The sequence below is a fragment of the Helicoverpa zea genome, chromosome 28 (genome assembly GCF_022581195.2).
Source record: "Helicoverpa zea isolate HzStark_Cry1AcR chromosome 28, ilHelZeax1.1, whole genome shotgun sequence".
NCBI classification, from domain to species: Eukaryota; Metazoa; Arthropoda; class Insecta; order Lepidoptera; family Noctuidae; genus Helicoverpa; species Helicoverpa zea.
The window spans coordinates 1545827-1572762 of NC_061479.1; the positions used below are offsets into that span (position 1 = coordinate 1545827).

General features: G+C 39.4%; 1 protein-coding gene across 1 annotated transcript in view; it reads right to left on the reverse strand.

The window, feature by feature from the left end:
• LOC124643660 overlaps positions 1 to 26936 on the reverse strand; it is a 45503-nt gene that overhangs the window by 16513 nt on the left and 2054 nt on the right. The window contains exons 4-37 of the mRNA XM_047182680.1: positions 26630 to 26756; positions 25866 to 26006; positions 25262 to 25355; positions 24454 to 24603; positions 23644 to 23785; positions 22894 to 23067; positions 22272 to 22404; positions 21305 to 21430; positions 20715 to 20816; positions 20100 to 20227; positions 19259 to 19402; positions 17963 to 18098; positions 17491 to 17586; positions 16986 to 17096; positions 16473 to 16562; positions 15772 to 15946; positions 15026 to 15189; positions 11136 to 11311; positions 10749 to 10807; positions 10097 to 10264; positions 9119 to 9306; positions 8307 to 8411; positions 7702 to 7816; positions 6953 to 7116; positions 5802 to 5874; positions 5306 to 5485; positions 4771 to 4863; positions 4220 to 4321; positions 3704 to 3844; positions 2998 to 3134; positions 2227 to 2418; positions 1475 to 1579; positions 771 to 988; positions 11 to 184 (exon numbers count right to left, since the gene is read on the reverse strand). Coding sequence (XP_047038636.1) covers positions 11 to 184; positions 771 to 988; positions 1475 to 1579; positions 2227 to 2418; positions 2998 to 3134; positions 3704 to 3844; positions 4220 to 4321; positions 4771 to 4863; positions 5306 to 5485; positions 5802 to 5874; positions 6953 to 7116; positions 7702 to 7816; positions 8307 to 8411; positions 9119 to 9306; positions 10097 to 10264; positions 10749 to 10807; positions 11136 to 11311; positions 15026 to 15189; positions 15772 to 15946; positions 16473 to 16562; positions 16986 to 17096; positions 17491 to 17586; positions 17963 to 18098; positions 19259 to 19402; positions 20100 to 20227; positions 20715 to 20816; positions 21305 to 21430; positions 22272 to 22404; positions 22894 to 23067; positions 23644 to 23785; positions 24454 to 24603; positions 25262 to 25355; positions 25866 to 26006; positions 26630 to 26756 — 4623 coding nt within the window. The remainder of the gene's footprint in view (positions 1 to 10; positions 185 to 770; positions 989 to 1474; positions 1580 to 2226; positions 2419 to 2997; positions 3135 to 3703; positions 3845 to 4219; positions 4322 to 4770; positions 4864 to 5305; positions 5486 to 5801; positions 5875 to 6952; positions 7117 to 7701; positions 7817 to 8306; positions 8412 to 9118; positions 9307 to 10096; positions 10265 to 10748; positions 10808 to 11135; positions 11312 to 15025; positions 15190 to 15771; positions 15947 to 16472; positions 16563 to 16985; positions 17097 to 17490; positions 17587 to 17962; positions 18099 to 19258; positions 19403 to 20099; positions 20228 to 20714; positions 20817 to 21304; positions 21431 to 22271; positions 22405 to 22893; positions 23068 to 23643; positions 23786 to 24453; positions 24604 to 25261; positions 25356 to 25865; positions 26007 to 26629; positions 26757 to 26936) is intronic.

Here is a 26936-nt window from a genome sequence, read left to right on the forward strand (position 1 = left end):
TAAAACTTACTTCATCAAATCAGGTGGTCTAGTTCCTCTCAATATAGTCCTGCCTCTAGCCGTCTCCACGAAAGCGGTGAGCACCTTCCACTCGTACCCTTCATCCGGCACCGTACCCTGAGGAGTGACTGGAGTACTCAGCTTCGAGAACTCCCAGAATACCTTCACTGCTGATATTGAGAACCTGGGGAGGAAGAAAAATCAGGCTTAAGTATTTGATTAGCTTATTAATCTTATATTATTTGAATAATGTATTATTGGCGTGGGGAAAGAGAGGCGATATGTATACTGCAAAATTTTTTGAATCATGCAGGGAGGAGCAAAATCTGTAAATCATATCTCCCAAATTTGTAATTGGTGCATATGAGACCAACTTATACATGTATGTCTTTCCTAGCTACACACTTGTTATTTATTTTGATCTTCACTGAAATTATTTACTTTTGTCTATCGCTAATAGTTGGCGCCCATTTGGGACCAACGTCTTCTTAGTATTTTTTTTCATTCTAAAACCTTTATTACTTTATCTAGAAACTTTGTCTTTATTCACGACCTTAATAAACAAGTACATACACATAACACCCAAAGCTAACACTACAGATTCTATATTGGCGTCCAAATTGAGACCACCAACACACTAACTTCACATTGGATTTTACTTTTTAGAGATTCGTATAGAGCTAGTTTGTAAGAAATTATTACGTCAAACTTCAAACTAACCGCAAATCAATTGATAGATCAGTTATAGAAATCCCCCACCATACACTTACTTGTTATCACCAGGCCTCATAGTATTGTCCACGTTGGCTCTAAAGGTGTCTGCCAACTCCTCGATGTTGGAGAAGATGACCAGAGCCGCAGCCCCGGCTGGGGATGCCTTGCCGGCTGGTCCTACTGCGTGAGGCTCCAGCATTACATAGGACTTGTCGTCTACACCTTTCCAGATTGCCACGCAATAGCCTTTGGCGCAGAGTACGCCGTATTTGTTCTGTATTAAAAAAACATTAGGTAAGCATGTTTCGTACAGTTTTATCTATGTACCTACTGAAAGAAATTCTTCTAGTAACCGGATAAAGCAACCTATGAGTAGTATTATTTTATCATAACTGAGAGAGTTTTTTACTGCTTAAAGTCATGAGTTAAACGATCAGAAAAGTAGACACTGAACTATTGAGGATTTTGCAGGTCTCTTAGACCGCTGATAAAAACCGAATAATAACAATTAAGCTGAAGATTTTGTTTGTTTAAATGCGTTCCTGTGAGAGGAAGCCTGTGCCCAGCAATGGGACGATATAAAGGCTATAACAGTAAATGCGTTAATATCAGGATCTACGGAATTGATTTGAAAACTTCTTTCATTATTACATATCCCATTCATCAAGGAAGGCTAAATTATTATCCGAGTGCACGGTATAAATACCCCGGGACGAGAATAAAACTGCTGTTAGAAGCTAATAAATAAACAAACACATACGTTGCTAAAGAAGCTGGTGATGGCTTTCTTGAGACTGTTGACGCTGCCGTTCTCTCCTGCCTTCGTGTCGCCTCCGATCACGTCTGGATCCACTTCCAACTTGACCTGGAATATAACTTTACAGTATAATAGGTCGAATAAAACATACAGGTCATTCTTTTGGAAAGATGGTTAACTGAACAGAGTTCTTTTAACATTGGTAACAGAGATTGAAATGTGTAAATTTTTTAATGGACCTCATGTCAAATTTCTCTAATCTAATCGAAAAACCACCTAAATAAAATGTTCTATCCAAATAAATGTTTCTTTCTTTCAAAACAACGGATAGATCGGTTATTGTAATCCGCAGTATGTCACGCAGATCGATCGATCACAAGATTAAGCAACGCGCAGTGGGTCCGCAGATATATGACCTTGTCATGACGAGTTCTTCCGTGTTTCGGAACTCACGATAATGTGAAGGGTCCCGACTATCATTTGAACTTCTTCAATAGTTAAGTGAAAATATATAGACACCAGAGTGTTTAACAACCAGTCTTACCAAGGAGTATCGAAATTCCCAAGGTTGAGGAGGTCAGAATATAGGGTAGCTCTATGTAAAATACAATTATACACTCAGCTGCATCCAGTTAGACTGGAAGCCGATCCTAACACAGGTGGAAAAAGGCTCAGGGACATAAAAGAGAAAACAAACAAAACTCACTATTACATAACAATACCACTAAATACAACTACAGAAAAACTTCACTCACGCTAAAGTTAGTAACATGGAATTCCGGCACCATCTCCTTCGGCTTCAGCTTGGGCGGATTCTTGGCGTTACCCAGCGACATGGTGTAGAGTCTGTCTCCATACTTGAGCACCGCGTCCAGTAGCTCCGGCTTCCAGAACTGATAGGGCTCTATGTGTTCTACTACTATGCCCATTACTGCGTTCGCTGCGTCCTGGAGACAAAGGTGGTGTGTGAGGATATTTCTGAAGGTATGTCGAATGGGATATATGCTAGCTAGCGGTTTTAATAATATCGCTTTCACACAAGCAGTTAATAATATTATTTTCGTGACGTGTAATGTGTCGAGCCTTTAAATTAACGAGAATTTATGTTAAAGCATGTAGATGAAAAAGAAATACATATTGTCACTGTTCTGTGTTGATTTGACACAACAGCTTCCTAGATAATCAAGTGTTCCTTTAAGATAAATGGCATCAGAAAAACTTATAATATATTACTACTAAACCAGAGATTTAAAAAGGTATATAGTTTTGTACAGGTAAGTCCGCAAGTTAATAATATTTAAAGTAAATACATTATGATAAATCAACATGAATATTTGTCTTGTACATGTCTGTAATCTGCGGTGCTTATAGCTCAATCCTTCTCCGTATTAGATAATACAAGATGAGTCCGTATTAGAGAATGCCTAAACATAGCAGTGGGACGATTAAAAGGCTGATAATGATGATGACGATGATGAAATCAAATAAATAACTTCAAATCTTAACCTGTTCTATAAACCACAAACCTGATTATCCCTATTAGGCTGGTCCATGAAGTAATTCTCATTCTGAGCGAGCCTCGCCCTCACAGACGCTGTGGAACGAGTCAGACGATCCATGTACTTGCCCATGGCGGCATCGTCTAATGCAGGCACTAGTTCTTCTGCCGTCGCTGTATAGAGAAAATACTCAATTTTTTATTACCATTCCATACCTATATGTTACACAGATAATACATTTTCAAAATTTTTTGAAATCTCTTACTTTTTAATAGTCTTGTCTTTGAATGTGAAAATGTCTTTTGAATATTTTTGACAGTCGTTATCGGTAAGTCAGATACCCTGACAATCAGTCTTACCAATGGGTATCGGGTTGAGGAGGTCAAATAATAAATAAAAGGAGGTAATCGCTCCTTAAAAAACCATGGTACTCAGCTGCATTCGGTTATACTGGAAGTTAGGAAAAGGCTAGGTAGACGACACGAGGCATTCCTCCACGTCTCTACTTCAGCGTTAACGACAGTTCTTAACCATGTAGCTAAAGTTAGAACCTAAGTAAGGGTACTATAGTATATAGTTTTCAAACAAGTCAGCACATGTATCCACACCCTTCTGTCATCCTTGCCATACACTGATATGAACCTAGAATTGGTGGTCCTGGTATTTTTCCTGTTTTCTTCCGTGAAGACAAAAACTTTGAAGAGAACTATATACTCACGAGGAGCAGGGCCACCTTCTTCACCTTCATCCACGCGATCCTTGGCGGGTCCGCCGCGTTTCTCCTTGAGCATTGAGGTCAGCTCGTTGATGACCTTGACGGGGTATAACTTGTAGGGAGCCAAGCATTGCTTGCCGTCCAGACCGCCTTGACGAGCTGTGAGAGGTATTAATTATGATGTTTTTAGAAGAAAGAAGAGTGAAATAGATACTCGACCGTTATGAAGCAAAGTGTTAAGTTTGAGAAGAGGTTATTAAAAAAGCAGGATTTTTATTGACTTCTTTATCTGGAAAGGCATTCATTGCTAGATATCAATGGAGTTATGTTATTTATGTTATGTCATAGGCCGGCAATACATGGACAGCTTGATCAAATTTACTACTCAGCTGCATCCAGTTAGACTGGAAGCCGACGCCAACATAGCTAGAAAATACTAGGCAGATGGTGTTTTCAATTAAGTCTGCTCCTCTCTTTTGACAGACCTTCGGTCCAACATAGTAGGGAAAAGCCTAGGCATATAATTATACATACTAAGTTTGTCAATAAACTCTCCAGGACTCGCAGCCACTATGAGAACTGGACACGATTCCAACGGTACTTCCTCTTGTTCAGGCTCCGGTTTCTCTTCGCCCTCTGAAATTAAAAACAAAAAATACAGTTCATAACTCAATGGTGGTCTCCAAATAAATTTCGATAAATGGAACTAGTGAATTTAATAAAATGTCCATACGCTTACTTGCATGAAAGGCGTTTTGGTCTTGTCTTTAGATTTTAAGCGCCTTTCAGAAATTCCAATTACCTCTAGTAAGCAAATCGACAGAAATTAAATCACATAGGCAATCTACATATCTGTTCGTTTGCCTAGTAGACATTAGAACTTGACATTACTTGTAAGAGGCAAATGTCAAATTCATTCTCTAGCAAGCATCCAATGTTGGGTAACAGAGTTATTCGCAGTGTTACCCTGGTACATTTTGGGGTCCAGAAATAACATGGTGAGATTTGGTCAGTAAGAGTGATCAACCCAAAAAAAGGATATAAAGGTCATTGAAATTTGCAGTAAATGATTTTGATAAGATTACCTCCGCCGGCTTCTTCATCATCTTCCTCGCCGGGTTCACCAGCACCTTCACCGGTCATCTCGTCAGCCAGACGCTGAAGACGGAGCTCATCACCTGAGGATATCGGAAACGGTTTAGCAAAGTTGTGAATACGAGGAGAGAGTATCTGGACAGCCTAATTGGTAATATGTATTAAGGAAGTTATGTTCCGTTACATTTTATCGATCGATATAGAGAAACATATAAACAGGGAATTTTTTTCATCAGTAGCTACCGCGCCTTAGTTTAACACCATCCCAATATACTATTTTGAATTTGATGGGAAGTTCCACTGATTCCATAATAAATAAATGAATAAATATACGATTAGTTCATATGCAGTAAAAAAAGATTTCTTGAACTTTCAACAAAACCTAAGCAAAAGAGAAAGCGCTGATATAAAAAAAAATATCGCATATTAATTTCGAAGAGAACAAACTTACTTCCATTTTAGTGGTACCTTACTGCCACAAATGTTTATAACCTACATCAAAACTTTACCGTAACGAGAACCTACCCTTCTTAATCCTCTGCGAAGTAAGCAGCCCCTTGGTCATGGTGGGAGCAGGGTCGAAGGCTACCACCTTACCGCCTGCCGCCATCCACACCCCGAGCTGGTGGTAGTCTCCAAGCAGCAGAGAAATGGTGGTGGGTTTCGTGGTGTCGTACCACATTTTGAAGAGCAGGTCTTTCATGTCTGGTGGAGAAAATGATGTTTGGACTTTTGGACTTTTTTTTTAGTAAAAGTGGTGGTGAACTGATGAAAAGATGAATGGATTGCTTGGAAAGATGGCATAAATCTCGACTGGAAAGAATGCATATATCATTAAGTCTACCTTTGTCAATGTACATGATATAAGATATATAAGATACATGCTATATAAGTATACAGGAATAAACAAAAAAATCGTGAATGTATATAATTTATTTATTTTATTAATATATCTAAACCAAGTTGGATACCGAAAGACATAAAAAAAATACATCTACTAGGATAGAAACGATAGACTCACGTTTCAGTTCAACTTTCTCCTCTTCTTCTCCTTCACCTAGGCCTTCTTTTCCTCCGCCTCCGCCTTCACCTTCCTAAGTAGACCAATGAGAAATAATTGCATATGTGATACTTAATATTTAAGTCTATTCTTATATCGGGTGTGTCGTTCACAATCACATTAAATGAAATGCGTTAATATACTGGTTATCATATGTCGATTAGCGCAAAGGAAAAAGAAAAATACGTAAAAATAAAAAAAAATGCATTTTTCAAACAAAGTAAATAGAATAAAAATGTGCGAAAATTAGAACACCATATAAAAGTCAGTCATTTCAAACAATTGAAACTCTCCCTTGAAAACTGACAGCTGTCAACTGATCAAAACATTCGATACTCCTTATTTTTATCTCTGCTTTACACGTGATGTTGTAAATTAGAAAAACGAAAAATGACTCCTGTGGCTAAACCACTGAATGGATTAGCTTATATTTTTTACAATTCGCCATAGAATATCATAAAGTATATGTGATTAGATTTAATGTGATTGTGAACGACACACCCTGTATACTCTCGTGGAAATTAATCTCGTTGAAACTTAGAAAAGCCCTCGTATCTAAGTAACAGATCATAAGGCCAGTCCGTTAGGAAGGAGGCACGTTGAACTGTAGGTCCCGGCTGTCATTTGAACATCTTCGACAGTTATCACGGGTAATCAGAAGCCAGAATGTGTGACAAATCTTAACAAGAGGTAACTAGTATAGTTCGGCCATTCAGAGAATGCGTTCCTGACACGTCGCGATTGAACTGACGACGTAATAACATTCATTGATTATTGATATAATAATGTTGTTTTAATGCTCCTCAATTGTTAAAACGGTAAACAACCAGCAAAAATATTTTTATCGTAACTGCAACGCCATTGCAAAGTTACGTCGTCAGTTCAATCGCGACGTGTCAGGAACGCATTCTCTGAATGGCCGAACTATAGTTTGCGGAACTGGATGGCGGAGGTCAAATAGGCAGTCGCTCCATATAGTAGATTGGTACTCGGCTAAATCAACTTACAACAGATAAAGGTTAAGCAAATGATTGTAACTGTTTAGCCTTTTTCTGTTGTAACTGGATTCAGCTAATGAGCATGATGGTAATGAAAGAACTAGTATATCATACCCCGGGTTCTTCATCAGGTAACCTAAGAGGCAGCTTGATGGCTTCTCCGAGCTCAATGTGGAAGGTATTAGCGCCCATCTCAAACTTCTCCGTGAGATCTTCAGGGGTGATCTCTTTACGACCAGTCTTCTTCAAGTGGTTCAGATAGTATTCAGCACCGGCCTCTGTTTAATATACGATTATGATAGTAAAGTAGGTACCACGAAGGAAAGATGAGTGGAGATGGCATAAGACAGTCAGGTGCCTTCATTTAGGTTTGATAAAACGATCAGCTACTAGAACTAACGAGGCGTTAAGGTTCCTTGTCAAATCAAAGCAGCCTGAGGTCTGGAAGTTGGTGATTGATTCACCCTTTCTTCAGCGAGCTCGCTGCAGTCGGTCCTGCTTGTGATCTCTCTCCGATGGTGACGGATTGGTCCCATCGCGCGCAGAGAGTGAAGGAATAGTGAGTGCACCTGTGTCCAAGCAATTGTTTGTGCACTATAATATGTCCTGCGCAGCTGGCTGATGTCCATAGGCTGTCCGAGTCCGCCAACGTCAGACTTTTTGTATGACAGATAATCGGGCCGACTTATTGTAGGACTATCTAAATAGGATTTTCTGACCGACATTTTGTCGGACGTGCACGTTGCAATATTGCTATCAGTGCGTTATATTTTCCTCCTACAAAAATCGGTCACCAATTTCTTGGACGTAAGAAAGAACAGCCGCCTTGGCCGACAATCAGCCAGGAATAAACGTCAACTTACCGAGGAAGTTAAACATATGATCTTGATGCATATGTGGGGGTGGAACGGATTCTGTAGCGGCTGCAAACGCAGCGGCTGCGGGTAGACCTATGGTTCGTCCTGCCATGTCGTCCGCCTGTTTGGCGAAGTAATTTCAGACATAATACAGGGTTACTGGTAAGTAGAAGAATACATTTGGAAGGAGCTGATAGAAGGATCTAAGTGTCACAAATATGGCGGCAATAGTTTAGACAATGTTCAGTTGTTTAATGAAGTTTTTGTATTTTTATATATTTTCCCCCAAAATTCAACTTTTGACTACAGATTTCTCGAATAGTGGTTCTTTAACAGGATCCATTCATTCGTATACATACATTGTTATGTTTGATACCTTCGCGCACGTTTAGTCAATAACTTCAAGCACAAAAGTAACACAGAAACGAAAACTATGCGCGATTAATACACATGGTTTGTTCATAAGAGTCTGACACTCCACTGCACCCACTGCGGTAGAGGTCATTTGATAATTTCCAATCAAAAAAAGGGAGTATAAATTAATAAGATTTTGGACTTTCTTAATATAAGATTAATAGCCAGATGTTTGTTTAGGAATACAAATAACTTACATTGATACCAGCTTTTTCAGCTGCTTTCCCGATAGCGGAGTTCTCCCCTCTCGGACCCATCATGATGGCGGCTGTGCCCTTGTTGATCCATTCGTAGGCTTTACTCTGTAAAAGTATGAAAACATTAATATAATTATACTTATATTTCATGTGCTGTATGTAACACTTATATGATTATATGATGTAAAACGGAGAAATGTAAGTCTTGTTATGAGGAAGGATTTGAGAACGCACGTGAAAGGATAAAGTGGAAGAGGAACACTAAAGAAAAGATGGATGGACTGTGTAAAAGTTGATATGGTTAGATAGAGTGAGATGTAAGAGATGACAGCGCTCACCAACACGCATGCCTAGCGCGGTCTGTATGAGGAAAGACTCTTAACTTTTGGGGTCCGTTCAGACAGACCGGCTTGGAGAGCATCGGCGCGTATTTTTCTTTTCACACAGACCGGAGTCGGCTCCGACCGGCTCCGATCGGCTGTGTGAGATGCAATTGGAGCCAAACGTCAGCAAGGCCGAGAAAAAGTACACGATCGGAGCCGGTCGGCTCCTCTTATTATTTCACACCGAGCTCCTTCGAGCATTCTCAATGACAAAAGCAGTGCACATGCAAAAATAAACCTTACTTCAAATACTAAGTACTCAATTTTCAACGTGTTAAGAATTTGCTCTCCTCTCCGAGCCGGTCTGTCTGAACGGACCCCTGGGAGGTATTTGTCCATAGTGTAACTTTTCTGCCTTTGACCTATTATAGCTGATTCCGAAATGTTAATGGCTAGGTGCACGGTTACAAGAACTGCGTAGTGACTGACCTCTAACTTAGTCTCCGGGGCGCCAATCTCAGCGTTTAACTTAGTAGCCGTGATGGCCACCGGCGAGATATTGAAGCTGTCATCACTGCCAGGGGCGAGGTTGCTCAGTAAGACATCGGCGAGCTCATCCACTTTGCCCTTTATACGGACTAGGCAAGCTGTGGACCGCGGCTCGTCAGATGGTAGACCTGAAAACCGTAATATTGATATTATATAGAGTTCATAGAGTGTGCATAAGGAAATACATAGGGGAGTACATAGAGTGTATATAAGGAAATAAATAGGGGATTACATAGAGTGTACATAGAGTATTCATAAGGAAATACATAGGGGATTACATAGAGTGTACATAAGGAAATACATAGGGGAGTACATAGAGTGTATATAGGGGAGTCCATAGGGGATTACATAGACTGTATATAATGAAAAACATAGGGGAGTTCATAGAGTGTGCATAAGGAAATACATAGGGGATTGCATAGAGTGAGCATAAGGAAATACATAGGGGGGTTCATAGAGCGCACATAAGGAAATACATAGGGGAGTTCATAGATCGTACATAAGAAAATACATAGGGGAGTGCATAGATACATAGTATTCCCCTATACCGTTACCTTAAAATTCAATGAAAATCAAAACGATCACAAAAACACCAGTGAAAGCCTATCAAAAAATCTTCAAAACCTTACCATTCTCATCACAGCCGTGAGGATCGAAGAAGTAGAAGTGGCCATCATGGTTCTTTGAAGAACTGGTTCAGAACTGTCGTGAGGGTTGGAGCATCTCTTGACTAAGGGTTCAGGGATCTTTTTTTTAACGACGTCAAAAATCATCAAATGACCCCTCTCCCGCTGTAAGTTAGCAGCGGCGAGGTAGTGTCAGACTCTTACTGACTAAACACCGTCGTGTTCCGTCGTAGGCCGCGGTAACTCGCGCGAACAACCCGCAGCCCCGGCAGTCAGGGTTTAGGGATCTTACCATTCTCATCACAGCCGTGAGGATCGAAGAAATAGAAGTGGCCATCATGTTTCCATATAGCTGTGGATCCTCCTCGCGCCGTGAACACTCCATGCGTGTGCTCTTTGAAGAACTGCTTCAAAACTGTCGTGAGGTTCGGGGCACCTCCGGATTCAGGGTTCAGGGATCCTAGTGGAGAAATAAGGCGCTCATTTATTTTCTAGGTTTTTAAATTTCGTAGAGCTATTGCGTAGCAAAGGAAGAATTATAAGTTTTTTATACACGGATTAACTGATTTCGCGAACTTCGTATCGTTTAAAAACCTTCCTTGAACCTCTGCCAACAATTTTAAAAACCAAATAAGCCAAATCGGTCTTATCAGACTAACGAACAGCAATTCATTTTATACAGTACTAGCTTTTGTCCGCGGCTTCGCTCCCGTCAACTGACTTCTCTACTTTACCCTATTTTTTTTTATAAGAACCTTCTCCTGACAATAACAAACACAGCAAAAAAAGAATTAGCCAAATTGGTCCAGGCGTTGTTGAGTTATGCGCTTACCAACACATTTTGCGATTTATTTTTATATTATAGATGAATTTTCATGTTATTTTTCCAAAGGAAACATTGTTTTAAGATAAATGCATGTTTCTGAATATCACAATGAACTCACCAGTGAAAGCGCTATCCATGACATCAGTTTCAATACAGTCATACTCCGAAACCTTGAATCTGAAACCACAAACACAGTTAGAAAGCGGCATAATAAGAAAAGCTATTTCAGCTTAATATGGTAAAAACCATCAAAATCTGATTGCGAAAGTTCGTTGTTCAGTTTCACTGTAAAACTGCTGAATTGACAAAGATAAAAGATACGAAAATAAGTGTGATACATTGACTTCGAAGAATCCTAGCTTCATATCTGAAAAAAAATTCTTTAGCAAAGCAACAGGAACCACATAGATCCTACATCAAAGATCCCACATACGTACTTATCCTTTGGGACACCAGAGCAAAGCCATAGGAAGTAGGTTCTCCATGAACAATTTCATTTCCTCACCTATTCAGAACATCAGCAGCAGCCAAAGTGCCACCAGAAGCGGATTCTCCAGGTTCACCCCCCACTTCTTCCTCGCCCCCTCCCTCCTCGTAGTTCTTGGGGGTGTCGAAGCCGATGCCCATGCGTTCGAGGTGCTCCATCGTGCTTTGGTAGAGGATATCTCCGCGGACTAGGGTCTGGGTTAAGGGGAATGGTTATTTTGATGAAGATCAATATTTTTTTAGATTCATTTTGGTGCCCGCTTAGATAATAAGTTGAGGAGATAATATAAATACTGTACTGTACTGTACGTATCGAAATCGAGTAACATTTGTATGAGAATTGTACAGCGCCCCTATCGGGCGTAAAAGGAAACAAAACATGGCAGCACGAACATTCTTTTGACGTACGGTAACGTAAACTCTCGAAGGCTGGCTATCGAGTATGGTCGAAACATTATTCACTTGAAAATAGTCGGTGAGAAAGGTTTCGAGAAGTGTAAAAATAAAGTTTTAACCGTGTTTATGTTTGTTTAGAGTTAGTTTTGTGAATAAAATTATTGTTAAGTTATTGGAACAATTAGTAATAGCTTCAATATAATTTAAAATGCAAAGACCGCCACTGTATGAACGTAGTACCGCATATTATTTTTTAGCGGCAATGGACAATGGGCGATTCCGGTCCAAATGTCCACCACGAACGAGACCTATATGGCTAGATAGCCCGTTAAATATAGAACATATTTTGTTATGAAAGTAAAAAAAAATATAATGCCAGAAAAAAGTTATAGCAAAATAAAATAAAACATTTTATAGATTTTTTAAATTTAATTTTTTCAATTACTTTTCGTGATGTTCGATTTTCGTACTTTCTGTAACTTCTGACAAAATAGAATTGTTCATTATTAGAGAGAAGACACCACCAGTTACTTCGAACTATCTTAGATACAGGCACCGTTGAGTATATTCAAGCCCTTCTGGCACCTCAATTGGTTCGTGATTCGTACATCCATCGGGCAAATAAATATGGGTTTATATGCAAATGTGTCTTACTCATCTTAGTTTTAGATAAAGTGCAGAAATGAAAGTGGAATAAAATAAAAAATAATAATGACAACATACAAAAACTACCGAAAATTAAGAATACATTTTTGGCTATAACTTTTTTTTTGGCATTGTTTTTTTTTTTACTTTCTTAGTAAAAGTTACTCTAAATTAAGTGGACTATTTAATTATATAGGTCTCGTTCGTGGTGGACATTTGGACCAAACTTCATACATTCTTGCCCAATCTCCTTTACTAGAATATTATGGATATCAATCACGAGAAACAAGGTAAGTAATTAAATCATATTTTATTTATTTGCGAACCTATAGAATTAATGTGTTTGAAAAAAAAAATGTTATTTATATGTTTATTTTTAATCATTGTAGAGAAATTACGCGCAGAGCAAAACTTAGGAATAGAATTTACCCACTGGACATAAATGAAACCGAATTTAAAAATATAGAAATAGCATTGCACTTAAAATACTTCACACTAAAGTTTATGCCACTCAAACTTATTAAAACTGTTTACTCACGTTTCCATGAATTCAACCATCATTTCATATTGCGTCTGACTGGTTCTCATAATATTTATTATATTGAAAGCACTTAATTATTTGTAGCAAAAAAAAAACAGAAATACTTTTGTTGTGGACGTGTAGCAAAACATAAACAAAGGAGATTGGGCAAGAATGTATGAAGTTTGGTCCAAATGTCCACCACGAACGAGACCTATATAATTAAATAGTCCACTTAATTTAGAGTAACTTTTACTAAGAAAGTAAAAAAAAAAAACAATGCCAAAAAAAAGTTATAGCCAAAAATGTATTCTTCATTTTCGGTAGTTTTTGTATGTTATCATTATTATTTTTTATTTTATTCCACTTCCATTTCCGAATTTTATCTAAAACTAAGATGGTAAGACACATTTGCATATAAACAGCCCATATTTTTTTGCCCGATGGATGTACGAATCACTAACCAATAGAGGCGCCAGAAGTGCTTGAATATACTCAGCGGTTCCTGGATCTAAGAAAGTTCGATGTAACTGGTGGTGTCTTCTCTCTAATAATGAACAATTCTATTTGTCAGAAGTTACAGAAGTATGAAAATCGAACATCACGAAAAGTAATTGAAAAAATGAAATTGAAAAAATCTATAAAATGTTTTATTTGATTTTGCTATAACTTTTTTCTGGCATTATATTTTTTTTTACTTTCATTACAAAAAATGTTCTTTATTTAATGGGCTATCTAGCCATATACGTCTCGTTCGTGGTGGACATTTGGACCGGAATTGCCCATTGTCCTTTGGCGCCATTGACATATATTCTAGCGATAGACAAGAACATCCATACAAATAATTTACCCGCTATGTCGTCTGTTGACATTTCGTTGACGTATTGTGACATGTAGTCATCCTCATTGATGTTAATTGCAGAAGTGTCGCTCGTATTTTGCCTACATTTTTCATTACTCAAAAAGTTTATGTCTAAGTGAATTCAAAATCATATAATATATCAAAAAGTTTATTTATATCTAATTGAATGCAAAATCATGTAATATATTAAAACCAGGAACTTATTTTTAGGGTTTTTAATATTAATTACGACGTTTTTTTTCTTAAGAGGGCTATCACAAATTTTCGCGAATTTAATTATTTTTTCTTGAAAGTAAGAACATACCATGACAAAGTGAAGTCTGTTTTCATTGATATTTTACCTACTGCTAGTTTTATGGCACATCTGTTTCTGCACGATTTTCTTAATCCATAATTCAAGATGGCGGGCGGGAACAAATTAATGCATATTTGTAAAATTGAATTGTAAATGAAAAGTATGATATACAAGCGTTGTAATAGCATGAACAGCGTGTAATTTTACTAACTTGACTCTCGAATAGTTTATATGTGTAAGTTTATACCTTGATATGTATTTTCTATTTTATAATTGTAGTTTCATAGACATCCATCTGACGCAGGTGTCAAAATCGCTCTGATTTGCCATTTTGGGCACTGCATAGTCTGCAGTGCAGTTCAGTGTGGTAAGCTTTTTGTTCGGAACGTTCTATCTAGTACGTAGTACATATATATCGATGTTTGGCGCCCTTACGCGCGTCGGATGTCAAGTGGGTGCGTTCGGTACCCGTCATTTTTAAAAAATAAAATCTCCGTAACTATGTTATATTGCTAGAGATAATGCCATTTTATAATGTCTAATAATTAACTTTGGGTCTCTTTTTTATATTACATTCAGTTTTTATTATAATTTAATAATAATAAAACGTTTAATCAAAGGTAAAAAAAATATTAACAACTAGAGTTAGTTTTCGAACGCACCATTCATTCAACAATCGTTCATTTTGCTCACTGTGGCTCGTCCCTATTTACATTTGCATGACGTCACCTTGGAATTCGAATCGAGTGTTCGATAGTGTTTCGAATGTGGTTCGTGCTGCCTACTATCGACAAACTCCGTTTTCGAATCGAGGCCTCGATACATTGTCGATTCGAATACGTTAGATATTCGTGCTTGGCCCACTGATTAGTTCTCGTCAAATTTAATGTCGACTGGCAGATAGCACACCTTTGCTTAATGTGTGCCATATGCATGAACCTCCACACACACCCTTTTGCACCTACGTCGAACGTTGTTACTAAAAATACATCTGCCTAGCGGCTGTTCCGAGCCGCCATTAAGTATGTCACTAATTACACCAGTCTACAATAAAAAGTATTGAATCTCTCTCTGTATTTTTTTTACCTCTGCGATAAAATGAGTTCATGGCGAAATATACCAGCAAAATATATCATACAGCTGAACTTTTCCGCATCCCCATTTCCCCACATCAAAGTACAAAAGTCTCACCTCATCAATATCATCCGAGGTCCAGTCAGCAGGATCCACAATCTGCGTCATAGCCAGAGCAGCAATAGACACAGGAGTTGCTTGACGTCCTCTATGTTCTTCGGGAAACCTGGCATCAGCCTCGTGGAAACTGCCGCGAACTATCCAGCGGCCTGGAGCTACCGCTGTAGGAAGATGAGTGAATTTTGAAGGTCTAGTACATGGAGGGAGGGATGATGAATAGAGATGCCATAAGACAGGTAGGTCAGACACATTCTTGTAGGTCAAGTACGTTGAGCGTGACCAAAACGAACAGTTACTATTGAACTAAGACTCATTTTAAAAAAGTGGGTAGATTAAAAAGGATTAAAAAGTGGGTAGATGGCGTATGGGTGCAGAGCTCTGAAACCCGAGATTTTGAGTTGTCTCTGCAATTTTTTTCTCCAAAATATAGGATTTTTTTTAAACTTGAATGTGAATTCCTAGTAAAACGTTGTTTTACGAAAAAACTGACGTTTTATGTTGCTCGTGAACTTATGCTTGTAGCTACACCATTGATTGATGTCGATGTGAAAGCCCAGTTACACTGGTTACTGATATAGTGTCAGTTAGTTATCTGATAGTTAATAGTATCTGCCACAGAAAGGCAGCTTATAATTTCTGCAAGATATTGCCATCCGAGACCTGTGAAACTTATTTCTAGTAATAGTTTATCTGTGAGATAAGTTCTCAGAGGCTATCGCTGACTATAATTATAATTCTCTTACGTTTCATCTTATTAACAGGCTCAGGCATGTCAACGCTCTGCTGCCACACAGCCACATCAGATATGCTGAACGGCTTCCTCTTCATGTTGGACACGTTGTCCAAGAAGTACTCGCACAGACGAGACACTCGGGGGAAGTACATCACACAACCTTTGCCTCCGTCTTGGAGACCCACCTGGGAGAAGATTTTGATGATTTGATTGGAAAATTGACAGAAACGTATGTGTCAAAAGTGAGAAAATGGTGTCTAATTAACAGTCGCATGGATCAATCGATGCAGCCTTGAAGTTGAAGATTGGATTTTGATGGCAGGTTTGGGCAACATTAAAAAAAAATACTGATTAGTGTCATAAGTCATAAAGTGAGGAGCTCTTGCTTTTCAGCCACATTGGTTATGACGTAACGCTTTTCACGGTTGGTTGATAGATGGGTAACCATCTTGCCATCATGAGTTCCTCCATGTTTTGGAAGGCATGTTAAACTAGTGGGTCCTGGCTGCCATTTTTTGAACATCTTAAGCAGTTGTTACTGGTGATAACCAGAGCTATCAAGGCGTATCAGCTAGCCCAGACAACTTAGTTGAGGTCAGATAGGCAGTCGCTCCTTGTAAAACACTTCTCAGCTGCAACCGTTTAGACTAAAAACCGACGTCAACATAATTGGGAAAAGCCTCGGCAGATGATGACATAAACATTACTCACCCTATTTCCATATCTATCAGCGGGCCAGGGATGATACAGATAATACTTGCCACCCTCGTACCATATCGCCACCTCGTATTCACCAGGCACCTGGGGATTTAGGAGTCTGGTTATTTCTGTTCTGGTTTTGAGTACCCAACATTTCACTTACTAGGACCCACATCCAAAAAGGAATTTGAGGACTCCTGAACTTTTTTGGAAATCCAAAGAAGGTATTTTGGAAAGCGTGACGTGATCCCATTTAAATCTGACCACTTACTAGTATGATAAATGCGAAAGTAGCTCTGTCTGTCTGTAAGCCATCTCACGCCAAAACAAATATACCGATTTCAATGAGGTACACAGGAAGTCTTGAGCTACTTTTTACACGATTGCAGGAAGTGATTCTCAGGGTGAAATCATGGGGAACCGCTAGTTTCCTTTAAGTTTCGACTTTTTGGAAACTGGTTATTTGAATGATATCATCTACGTAAACTTATTTTTGTAATGTTATGTAGTATTTTTTACACTCACTTGCAATATCCCAGAGTCAGATTCCTTGAAGAAATGTTCGAGTCCCCTGCACACATCGAACACTTTGGGGTTGTTCGATATTAACTTGCCCCAAACTGCGATACCTCGCACCTATATAAATAATAGAATATCAAGAAAGCATTAAGTATAGAATTTCCATTGATTTTAAGGGCATTTAACAAAACCTTGGCATGAGTTTTTCTCTCATCCAAACATGTACTTCATGCTGCGCTTCTAAACAGAGAACCCGTGTAACTTAGACCTTAGTTTCATTTCAATCTATCTCATCTAGCCCCTTTCCAAGGGGATAGGTGTTCCTTGATCTTCTTCTTTTTATCGAGTGAGCTGCAGGCTTAATCACCTAATAAGCCCTAGTGTCAGAGTTTTGACAAATACGCCTGACGGCCTCTGTGATACTATGATATATCAAATAAGCCTACTACAGAAAACTATACACTTTTGCCTGACAGTAAAAGCCAAAAAAATACTCAAAAATTAACTGTACCTTATGCTTATACTCTCGATCACGTATCTTAAAAGTATCCTTGAGTTCACCAAGCACCAGTCGTCTAATAGGTCCGCCGCGTTCTACCAACGACTCCTGCGCACCATTTAGTTACAGATTAATAAGTAAAACCCATTTATATAAGTATGTATAAGTAATAGTCTTGCATTTGTGGTGTTCAACGCTCATTTTTCTATGTATCAGAAGAGACCGCAGCCCAGCAGTGGGACAATAAAAAGGCTGAAGATGGGAATGAGCCCCATTTTTATAGGAAATCATCAAATGACGGCTCCCGCTGTGGGTGCAGCGTGAGGCAGTGTCAGACTCTTACTGACTAAAACCCATCATATTCCTTCTTAGGCCCTTCGTGTACCAGGGCCGCGGTAACTCGCGCGAACAATACTGCAGCTGGGAATTAGCTCAGATAGAAACAGCTAAATAAGACTTTAGTAAGAAAATATGACCAACTGACCCGAAACAGATTGTATCCGATATCGAGGGTTTCGTCAAACATGTCTTCGTTCCATGCGCGAGCTCGGTAACGTCTGAGCATGCCTAGCGCCGCCACGCAGCAGGGGATAGCTGTGTAGGTCTTGAAGATCTGATACCTATGAGAGATTATAATATAGGCAGTGTAGAAGAAGAAAGTTCGTATAGTTATCGGCACGAATCTTGAAGTCTGACCTACATCTGGGCAGAAGTGATTTATTAGCAAAGAACCATCCCGAGTGAAGGCTATGCCGCGATGCACTGCGGGCCAATCACCGCTTTAGCCCGCCACCGCGCCTCACTTCATACCACAAAAGGGACCCAATAAATTACTTCTGCGCAGGTGAAGGTCAGAGCTCAAGATTCGTGCCGATAACTATAGCTAAGTGAAAGCGCAGATCAATCGATCATAAAGTTAAGCAACGAGTTGCCCGTGTTTCGGAAGACAGATAAAAATGGTGGGACGCGGCTGTCGTTACGGGTAGTCAGAAGCCAGAAAGTTTGACAACCATCCTTTACCAAGAGGTATAAGGTAACTGGGTTGAAGTCAGAAAGGCAGTCGCTACATATAAAATATTGGTTCTCTGTTGCATGCAGTAAGACTGGAAGCCGAATCAGATTGTATCCGATATCGAGGGTTTCGTCAAACATGTCTTCGTTCCAGGCGCGAGCTCGGTAACGTCTGAGCATGCCTAGCGCCGCCACGCAGCAGGGGATAGCTGTGTAGGTCTTGAAGATCTGATACCTATAGGAGATTATAATATAGGCAGTGTAGAAGAAGAAAGTTTGTAGCTAAAAGCTGAGGATCGATTGATTATAAGATTAAGCAACGCTTGATGCGGTCGGTCTGTGGTTGGGTTACCATCTTGTCATGACGATTTCTTCCGTGTTTCGGAAGGCAAGTTAAATTGGTGTGTCCCGGCTGTCATTTGAATATCTTTGGCAGTCGTTACGGATAGTAAGAAAGTTGAACAACCAGTTTTATCTCAAGGCGCATCTTAGGGTTGCCTAAGGTTGGTTAAAGAGGTCAAATAGTTGTTCGATGAGACTGGAAGCCGACCCCAAAGTACATAACTGGACGGCAATGACAACCTTCAATTAAATACGCCTTTGTGACTATTTGTCAGATGACTTCATTCTCTTCTCATAATCTCATCACCTTTTCATCATCATCTTCATCATCTTACTTAACTGTTCAGATCTTTATCGGAATTCAAAATAGTAACAATATTCCTGATAGAATTACAGGTAGACAGCAGTTTCCATCCTCGGTACTTACCTATAACTAGCCATATGTCTTGTACCCCTAAGGATCCACTTCTCCACGTCAAGCTGTTTGTACTGCGAGTGGTAGTTCTGGTCAGCTATCTCCACGGGGCTGTGCAGGACTGTCTCAGACTTCGGTAGAGGGATCATGTCGTCTCTGAAAGAGGAAGATAGAGTAGATATGAGATATTTATAGAAGAAGGAATATTAATTAATAAAATGGTGGGATTGCAACTTAGACAGAAATATGGAAGAAGAAAGGTTCTAAAGTTTGCTGTTAGAGAACCCAACTGTGGTTAATCTCGCCTTTGTACATAAACTCTACGTACGGTGTGTATAGTAAAACATGTATGCAATAAAGAATAATAATGTTTGTATGAATAGTAATGGTTCTTCTCATGACGAGTTCCTCCGTGTTTCGGAAGGCACGTAAAATTGGTGGATCTCAGCTGGCATTTGAACATCTTTCTCTGTTTTTACTGATAGTCAGAAGCCAGAAAGACTGACAACCAGTAGAGTTAGAGAGAAACTGGATTAAGAAGATCAGAAAAGCAGACGCTCCATGTAGCACACTGGTGCTCAACTGTAAAATCTGTTTAGACTGGAAGCCGACCCCAAAATATATAAGTCTAAGCAGATGACAAAATTAGCTTCAGCTTATCCAGCAACATCCTTTACTTTCAGGAATTTTAACGCTATTAGTCACAGACATAATAAAAAAAATAGCATTTGCTGGGGAGTTTGTTGCGCCACTTCTTCCCAGCAAAAACACATAGGAAGTGGTGAAGGGTGGGCGTTTTGGGGGCTGTCTTTTTTATTTTATTTTTTGAGAAAATACTGGTGTTCAGTCTTACCTGCCAAAAGTATGTCCGTCAAGCCTGGGCGAGTAGAGGAAGAAGTTCTCTCCTCTGAGGGTCATGATCTGCTCGTTGGTGGGGTTCAAGGGAGCTTTGTCCGGCTGCACTGGTGGGACTGGGATTGGCTGGTGGGGATATTGAAAATGTTAGGCTCAAGTACACCGACAATATAAACGTCAGTTTCCTTGAAACAACTGTTATGTATGAATTTTAAAGTTAAATTATTATCAAAGTTGCTTTAAGAGAACGGACGTTTATGTGGTCGGTAGGTGAACATGGGATTTGTATTTGATGTCTGCAGAAAAGTAGGAATAAGTAATTTTGGTATGTCAATATTTTCACTGGTCAGGTGACTGGTACTGCTGCATCAGGTGTGATTGGAAGCAATATAGCTTTAAGCAGCAATATAGCTAGCGAAAGCTAGCTGAGCAGATGAGGATGATTTTTACTGGCCAAGAGGTTATTTTGTTATCTAGCATATATTTTGTGTTACAGATGAAGAAACAGCTTTAGTTAACTATTACTTTTCACCAGGTAAAACTATTTTACTGTGTATAATATCAATGTCCACTACTTTTTTAATCCTCAAAAGCATTTTTTCATCACACTTACCTCTTTAGGCATCTTCTGGTAGAAATCCCTCATCTTCCTTCGAGGAGTTGCTTTGGAAGTCGCCAAACTGATGGCGCTGAGGGAACCGAAGGGATACTGACCCTGAAATGGTTTACCACAGTTTTATATATGTTTTACGAAAGCGGGTGAGTAATACTTGTGTGTGTAAACATGTATATTGTCTTTGTATGCGTAAGCTCGAGTGCATAGTAGTGGCCGAGTTATATAAATGTGGCTCACTTACTTTTGTGAAATCAAACTAAATGAAATAAGGAGAAACTTTGAGGTTCCTCCCCCTTAGAAAAAGTGTATACTATCCAAATAACAATTATATTGCTTGTCTTTCCACGCGGACTAGTAAAACTTTTTTTACTCGACCGTTTCTTGCCACTTCTTTCATGTAATTTTTGGTTACGTATGTCTTAGACACCAATGCCTGAGAAAAGGTGAAGGAAACACACTTATTCGCCTTGACCAAACGTGGTGATTAACGTCCAATCCTTCTCTGTGTGAGAAGAGGTTTATGACCTGCAGCCGGATAATAAAAAGACTGAGATGATGACCTTTAAAAACTAAATATTTTCTCTTACCTCTCTCTTCTTGTCAATAAGAGCGTTGATATTAAGGCTGTCCCATTCACTACGGCAGTGAGTCTTCAAAGCCTTCAGATCTAAGGCATAGTCTGGTTCGCGGATCAGACGCTCTTTTTGGACAACCTGGTTAGGAAGTTACAAAATGGCGCTGAAAGTACTGGTTAAGTATTTACAAAATCTGTTCTGATATGATGAAGCTGAAGAGTTTGTTTGCTTGAACGCGCACTTATCAGGAACGAGTGGTCCGATTTGAGAAATTATTTTTGTGTTAGATAGGTACTTAAAGTCGTGGTAGCCTAGTGGGTAAAGAACCAACCTCCCGAGTATGAGGGTGTGGGTTTGATTCCAGGTCAGGCAAGTACCAATGCAACTTTTCTAAGTTTGTATGTACTTTCTAAGTATATCTTTTTGAAATTGAAATTGAAATTTATTTATTTGCCAGAATATAGGTACAATATGATGGTCGATACAATAAAAAAAAATATGGTCTCACTATATTCGACTTATAATTAGTCATGCAAATATTTAAAGTTCTATAATCTTATAGCTAAAAAGTACCTACAATCATTTTACATTAAAACTCTTTCTCCTCTAGGTACTCTTTGACTGTATAAAAACATTTATCAATAAGCCAATTTCTGAGGGACCTCTTAAATTTACTCATTGGTAGGTCTTTAATGCGAGATGGTAGCTTATTGTATATTCTTGAACACCAATGGCTAATAAAAAGGTGAAGGAAAACATCTTGAGGAAACCTGTACTATAAAGTCTGAAATCGCCAACGCGCATTGAGCAAGCGTGGTGATTAATGCTCAATCATTCTCCCTGTGAGAGGAGACCGCAGACCAGCAGTGGGACGATAAAAAGGCTGTTTCAGTAACAGTATGTGGTTGTCTCTACGAAAACTTGCTTAAGGAGGGTCATACATACATGATAGTACATGATAACTATCCAATCCACTTACCTCTACACTGGTAAGCGTGATAGGTGGCTTCGGAGTGCCTTTCTGAGCGGCATCCAAATCGCCATAGTTTGCCAAAAAGTCCAACACAAATGATGTGACACCAGCGAATCTGAGGAAGGCACCAGCTCCACTCCTTGAAAGTTGGAAAATCAAAGCTATTTATAAGATTTTTTTTGTATTTCCCGGATGAGTAGTTTTTAAGAGTGATTTACTTTTATAGACGCATTCTCTCTTTACGGATTTTTTTTATGGAGTGCCATTAAATTTTGCAAAAAGTTTTGCAATATTTGCGGTATAACTGCTCATCGATTGAACTTCTTTCTATCGAGTATGCGACAGGTTTAATAACCTAACGAGCCCTAGTATCACAGTTTTTCAAATCCGCATGACGGCCGATGTGGAATTTTAACAACTACGGCTACTGAGTAGCATTCCGAGACATCTGCCAGGAATCGAACCCGGGGCCTCATGCACGGCAGCCCCGCTTATGACCATTCCGACCAAAGGAGCAGTTACCCATTGAGGTAATTGGTAAGGAGGCAGATGGCAATATGGAGACGCTCTTTCAATCATCAATCTTCTCTTCAAAATCTCCCATCTCTATTAAAAACATCCTACTCACAATTTATCGACCTGTCCTTCTTCATTGAGCATATGAGGGTCGAAGATGTAGCATATGGTCTTGGCTTGACTCCCAGTTTCAGGGTCTGGTGGATGGCCCCAGATCAGGAAGTGACGATCACCTCCAACCGTCAGGATCAGCATGTAAGGTGTGCCTACTCGTTTTTCCATTAACCTGGAAAAAAATATATCAGAAAACTTAACCCTTATAAACCACTACATAGATAAGTAATAAAATCGCTTGGCTATATATATCCATAGGTGTTTCAAGTGATTCCAATCGCATCCAGAGGGAACTTCTTCGCTTACACGGATAAAATGTGCCAAGGGATTATGTATCTTCCGAAAAGTCAACGATTTTTTCTAACTACATAGTTAACTGAACGAACTTTTCTAACTGGGTTAGCAGTTCTGGATCCTTCAGGGTACAAAAAATCCTCTTCATCTAAACTAATATTAAAAAAGCTAAAGAGTTTGTTCATTTGTTTGATCAGGAACTATTGGTACTACCTATTTGAAAAGAATATTTCAGTCTTAAGAAGCCTATTTACCGAAGAAGTCTTTAGGCTTTTTATACCAGTTCGTACGGAAGTTCCTACGGGATACGGGTGAAATCGCTGACAGAACCTAGTATATTTCTTATTTATTTATAGTATGTTGAAGTTTTTATATATCTTTATATATAGTGTTGTGTAGGTAGGTATTGGGTTAAGGCTAGGCAGTTGATGTAATGGTGACATAGACAACTTACGCCATCAAATCCTGTTCTGGCTGTATATTATCAGGGTGCTTCGCCAGCAGACCCTGATCCGTCTCCAATAACTTGACCGTATACTTGGTGTCGTGGTAGTAGAAAGAAGTTAGAAGCTGGTTCAATTGGAGGGCAGGTTTTCCTAGAGAAATGGTATGAAAATGGGATGAGATTGGGTTAAGAGATCGAAGCTAAGGGCGATTTTAGGATTGTCTATAGTGTTTTTTGTTCGTATATTTCTATATGGTGCTTATTCGAGCTGATGTGTTGACTCTCAAGGTGTATAGTGACGTCCAGTCCAAATGGCGGCCATGGCGATTATTCTATTTAAGTAAATCAGCCAGCAGCACAAGACATTTTGTAGTGCAAAGCATTTGCGCAGACACAGTTGCTGCAACTGAGTTGCACTCTCCATTCTTTCACTCTCATAGCGCGATTGGACGACAATCCGATACCACCATTAACGTGCTCTCCGATGCACAGGTGTATCAAGCCTTCTTAGGATGATAAAGAAAGTAACCAACGGAGTAGGCCATAAGGTATATAATGGGAAAACCAATATAGCTGATTATAAAATAAGATATAGTTATCGGCACGAATCTTGAGCTCTGACCTACATCTGCGCAGAAGTGATTTATTAGCAAAGAACCAATCCCGAGTGACGGCTATGACGCGATGCACTGCTGGCCAATCACCGCTTTAGCCCGCCCCCGTGCCTCACTTCATAACACAAAAGGGACCCAATAAATTACTTCTGCGCAGGTGAAGGTCAGAGCTCAAGATTCGTGCCGATAACTATATCAAGCTTACCTTTATAACACTTCATTCCAATCATACATTGCTTATAATATCTGTCTCCAGTTTCAATGAGCTCATCCACGTCATTCTTTACAAACTGTGCTGGTACCTTCTCATCGAGAAGTGCCCGACAGGCTACAGCTATGCACCCGGTTTGGGCCCCTAAGATGGTAGGCAAACAGTATTTGAATGAAATACCGCGTTCAAAAAACGCTTAGGTATACAAATGAAACTAGGTACATAAAATGCCAAGAAAATGGAATTAATAATCTTGAGGTAGGTATGTATTTGATAAACCTATCTATCTATAAATTTTGTAAGTACTGTAACGCGTGGCGCGCTAGGGACCGTGGATCTTTAGGATATTCTATAAGTAAAACATTAAATAAAACTTTGACTTTGTGTTTATTGACTGATTTGGGGCGAAGTGACAACCTCAGTAGCAAAATCCTAATCTATTTATTTTCATGGAACGAATTTAAATAATTGTCCGGCCACTACCAATATACATATATAATAAATAAAACCTTACAATGAAAAAGGTTCTAACTATGTAAATACTCTACAGTATACCTAAATAGATATCAATGGAATGGTAAATACACTTTTATGTTTGTTAAGACTAACTATTGTCATTTAACATCCTCGGCAGTCGTCCTGGGTAGTCAGAAGCCAGTAAGTCTGTCAGATAGGGAGTCGCTCCTTGTAAAACACTGGTACTCGGCTGCATCCGGTTAGACTGGAAGCCGACCCTAGCATAGTTGGGAAAATGCTCGGCAGATGATGATGTTTGTTAAGAAGAATTGTTAATAAGACTAACCGCAATGAGTAGAAGAGTATTTCTTCGAGTTACATCCGACATGGCCCTGTAGAATCATCTTGTTCTTATCCACTTGGCTGAAGTTGTGCCAAATCTGGATGGACAAAAAGTTTCATGAAGATAACAAGCTTTTATAGTTAACTAGTCCGTGGTTTCACCTGCGTCCCGAGAAATAACGCTCCGAAACTACTGGACTGATATGAAGAATTCTTTTTTTTTGAGTAACTAGACTATCCTCGAGTAATATAGGCTATATTTTGTACGGTTATGGAAGAAGTTCCCGCGGTACGCGGGTGAAACCGCGGGGAAACCGCGCTAGTACGTCATGAAAGCCACTTAATTCTTTCTTTATCATCATTATCAACAGCAGTGGGTGTTCTACTGTTAGAAAGACCCCCACCCCAGGACTATCTCGACAATCTCCCATGATCTCTAACTCTTCTCCATTTGTCCCATTCACTTTCCCTCCCACTCTGTGCGAAGCGGGAGTGTCAGACTCTTACTGACTAAAACCTACCCATGTTTCTTCTGGAACCCTTTGTACCCCAAGGCCTACGGTCACTTTTTCGAAGAATCCCTGAGCTTAACTACTGATGAGACTTACCTTCCTCAACTTAGATGGTTCGGAAGGTAACGGCTGCGTCATCTGATCAGGGGGGATCCTAGGAAGCTTGGGCCTAGGTTCCCGAGGTCTTGTGTATGGGGGCACCCATTGACGTGTTTTAAGGTGTGGTAGTTCTATAACCTGGGCAAGAATACTTGATTATCAACTGCTTATCGAGTGAGCTGCAGGTTTAATCACCTAACAAGCCCTAGTGTCAGAGTTTTCGAAATGATGGACGGCCTCTGACGTGATATTGTAAGACTGCTACTGAGTAGCATTCGGGGACGCTTCGCTCTCCCAGGCACGGAAGTGTAACACCGCCTACTTCCAGACTCTGGGTTACTTTTGTGAATGTTTTTAAAACCCACAAAGCCATTTCGGCAAGACCTGATTATCATGAGGAAAGGGTTCTACAGCAAAATAATACAGTATGATCAAATATTTTTAATAGAAACAAAATCCTGATATTGGGTAGCCCGCATCTATCCACTGCTCGTGGGCTGCTCAAGAGAAATTGGATGTGTTGATTTTATTTATTTACACAAACAGGCTGTACATTATTTTAAAGTAAACTGAATATACTATATAACTAACTATTTATTTACATTTAAATAAACATTGTAGTAACTTCGCCGTTATTTCTTTGTGAGACAAAAGAAAAAATACGTGTCCATTATTTTAGGGTTATCTAGAACACAGACTTATTACTTTTTTTATTCGCCATGCCTATTGTCAGATACGATGGTGAATAGAGGACTGCTTACCACAGGAGGAGGCCGTTGTGGTGGTGGTGGAGGACGCCAGGGCTTAGTCTTGAACGAGACTTTAGTGACCTCTGGCCAGCGACGTTTGAATCGTTCCTTTCTCACCATGGCCCTGTAGTCGGATTCACTGGACGGGAGAAGATTGAAATTCGTACACAAATCAGTACATAGTATGAAACAAAGTCGATTTCTCTGTCCCTATGTACGCTTAAATCTTTAAAACTACGCAACGGATTTCGATGTTCGAGGTTCATATGTATAGTAAAATCCATTAAATAGTGGAGAATATTTAGTATCAGCATTGCAC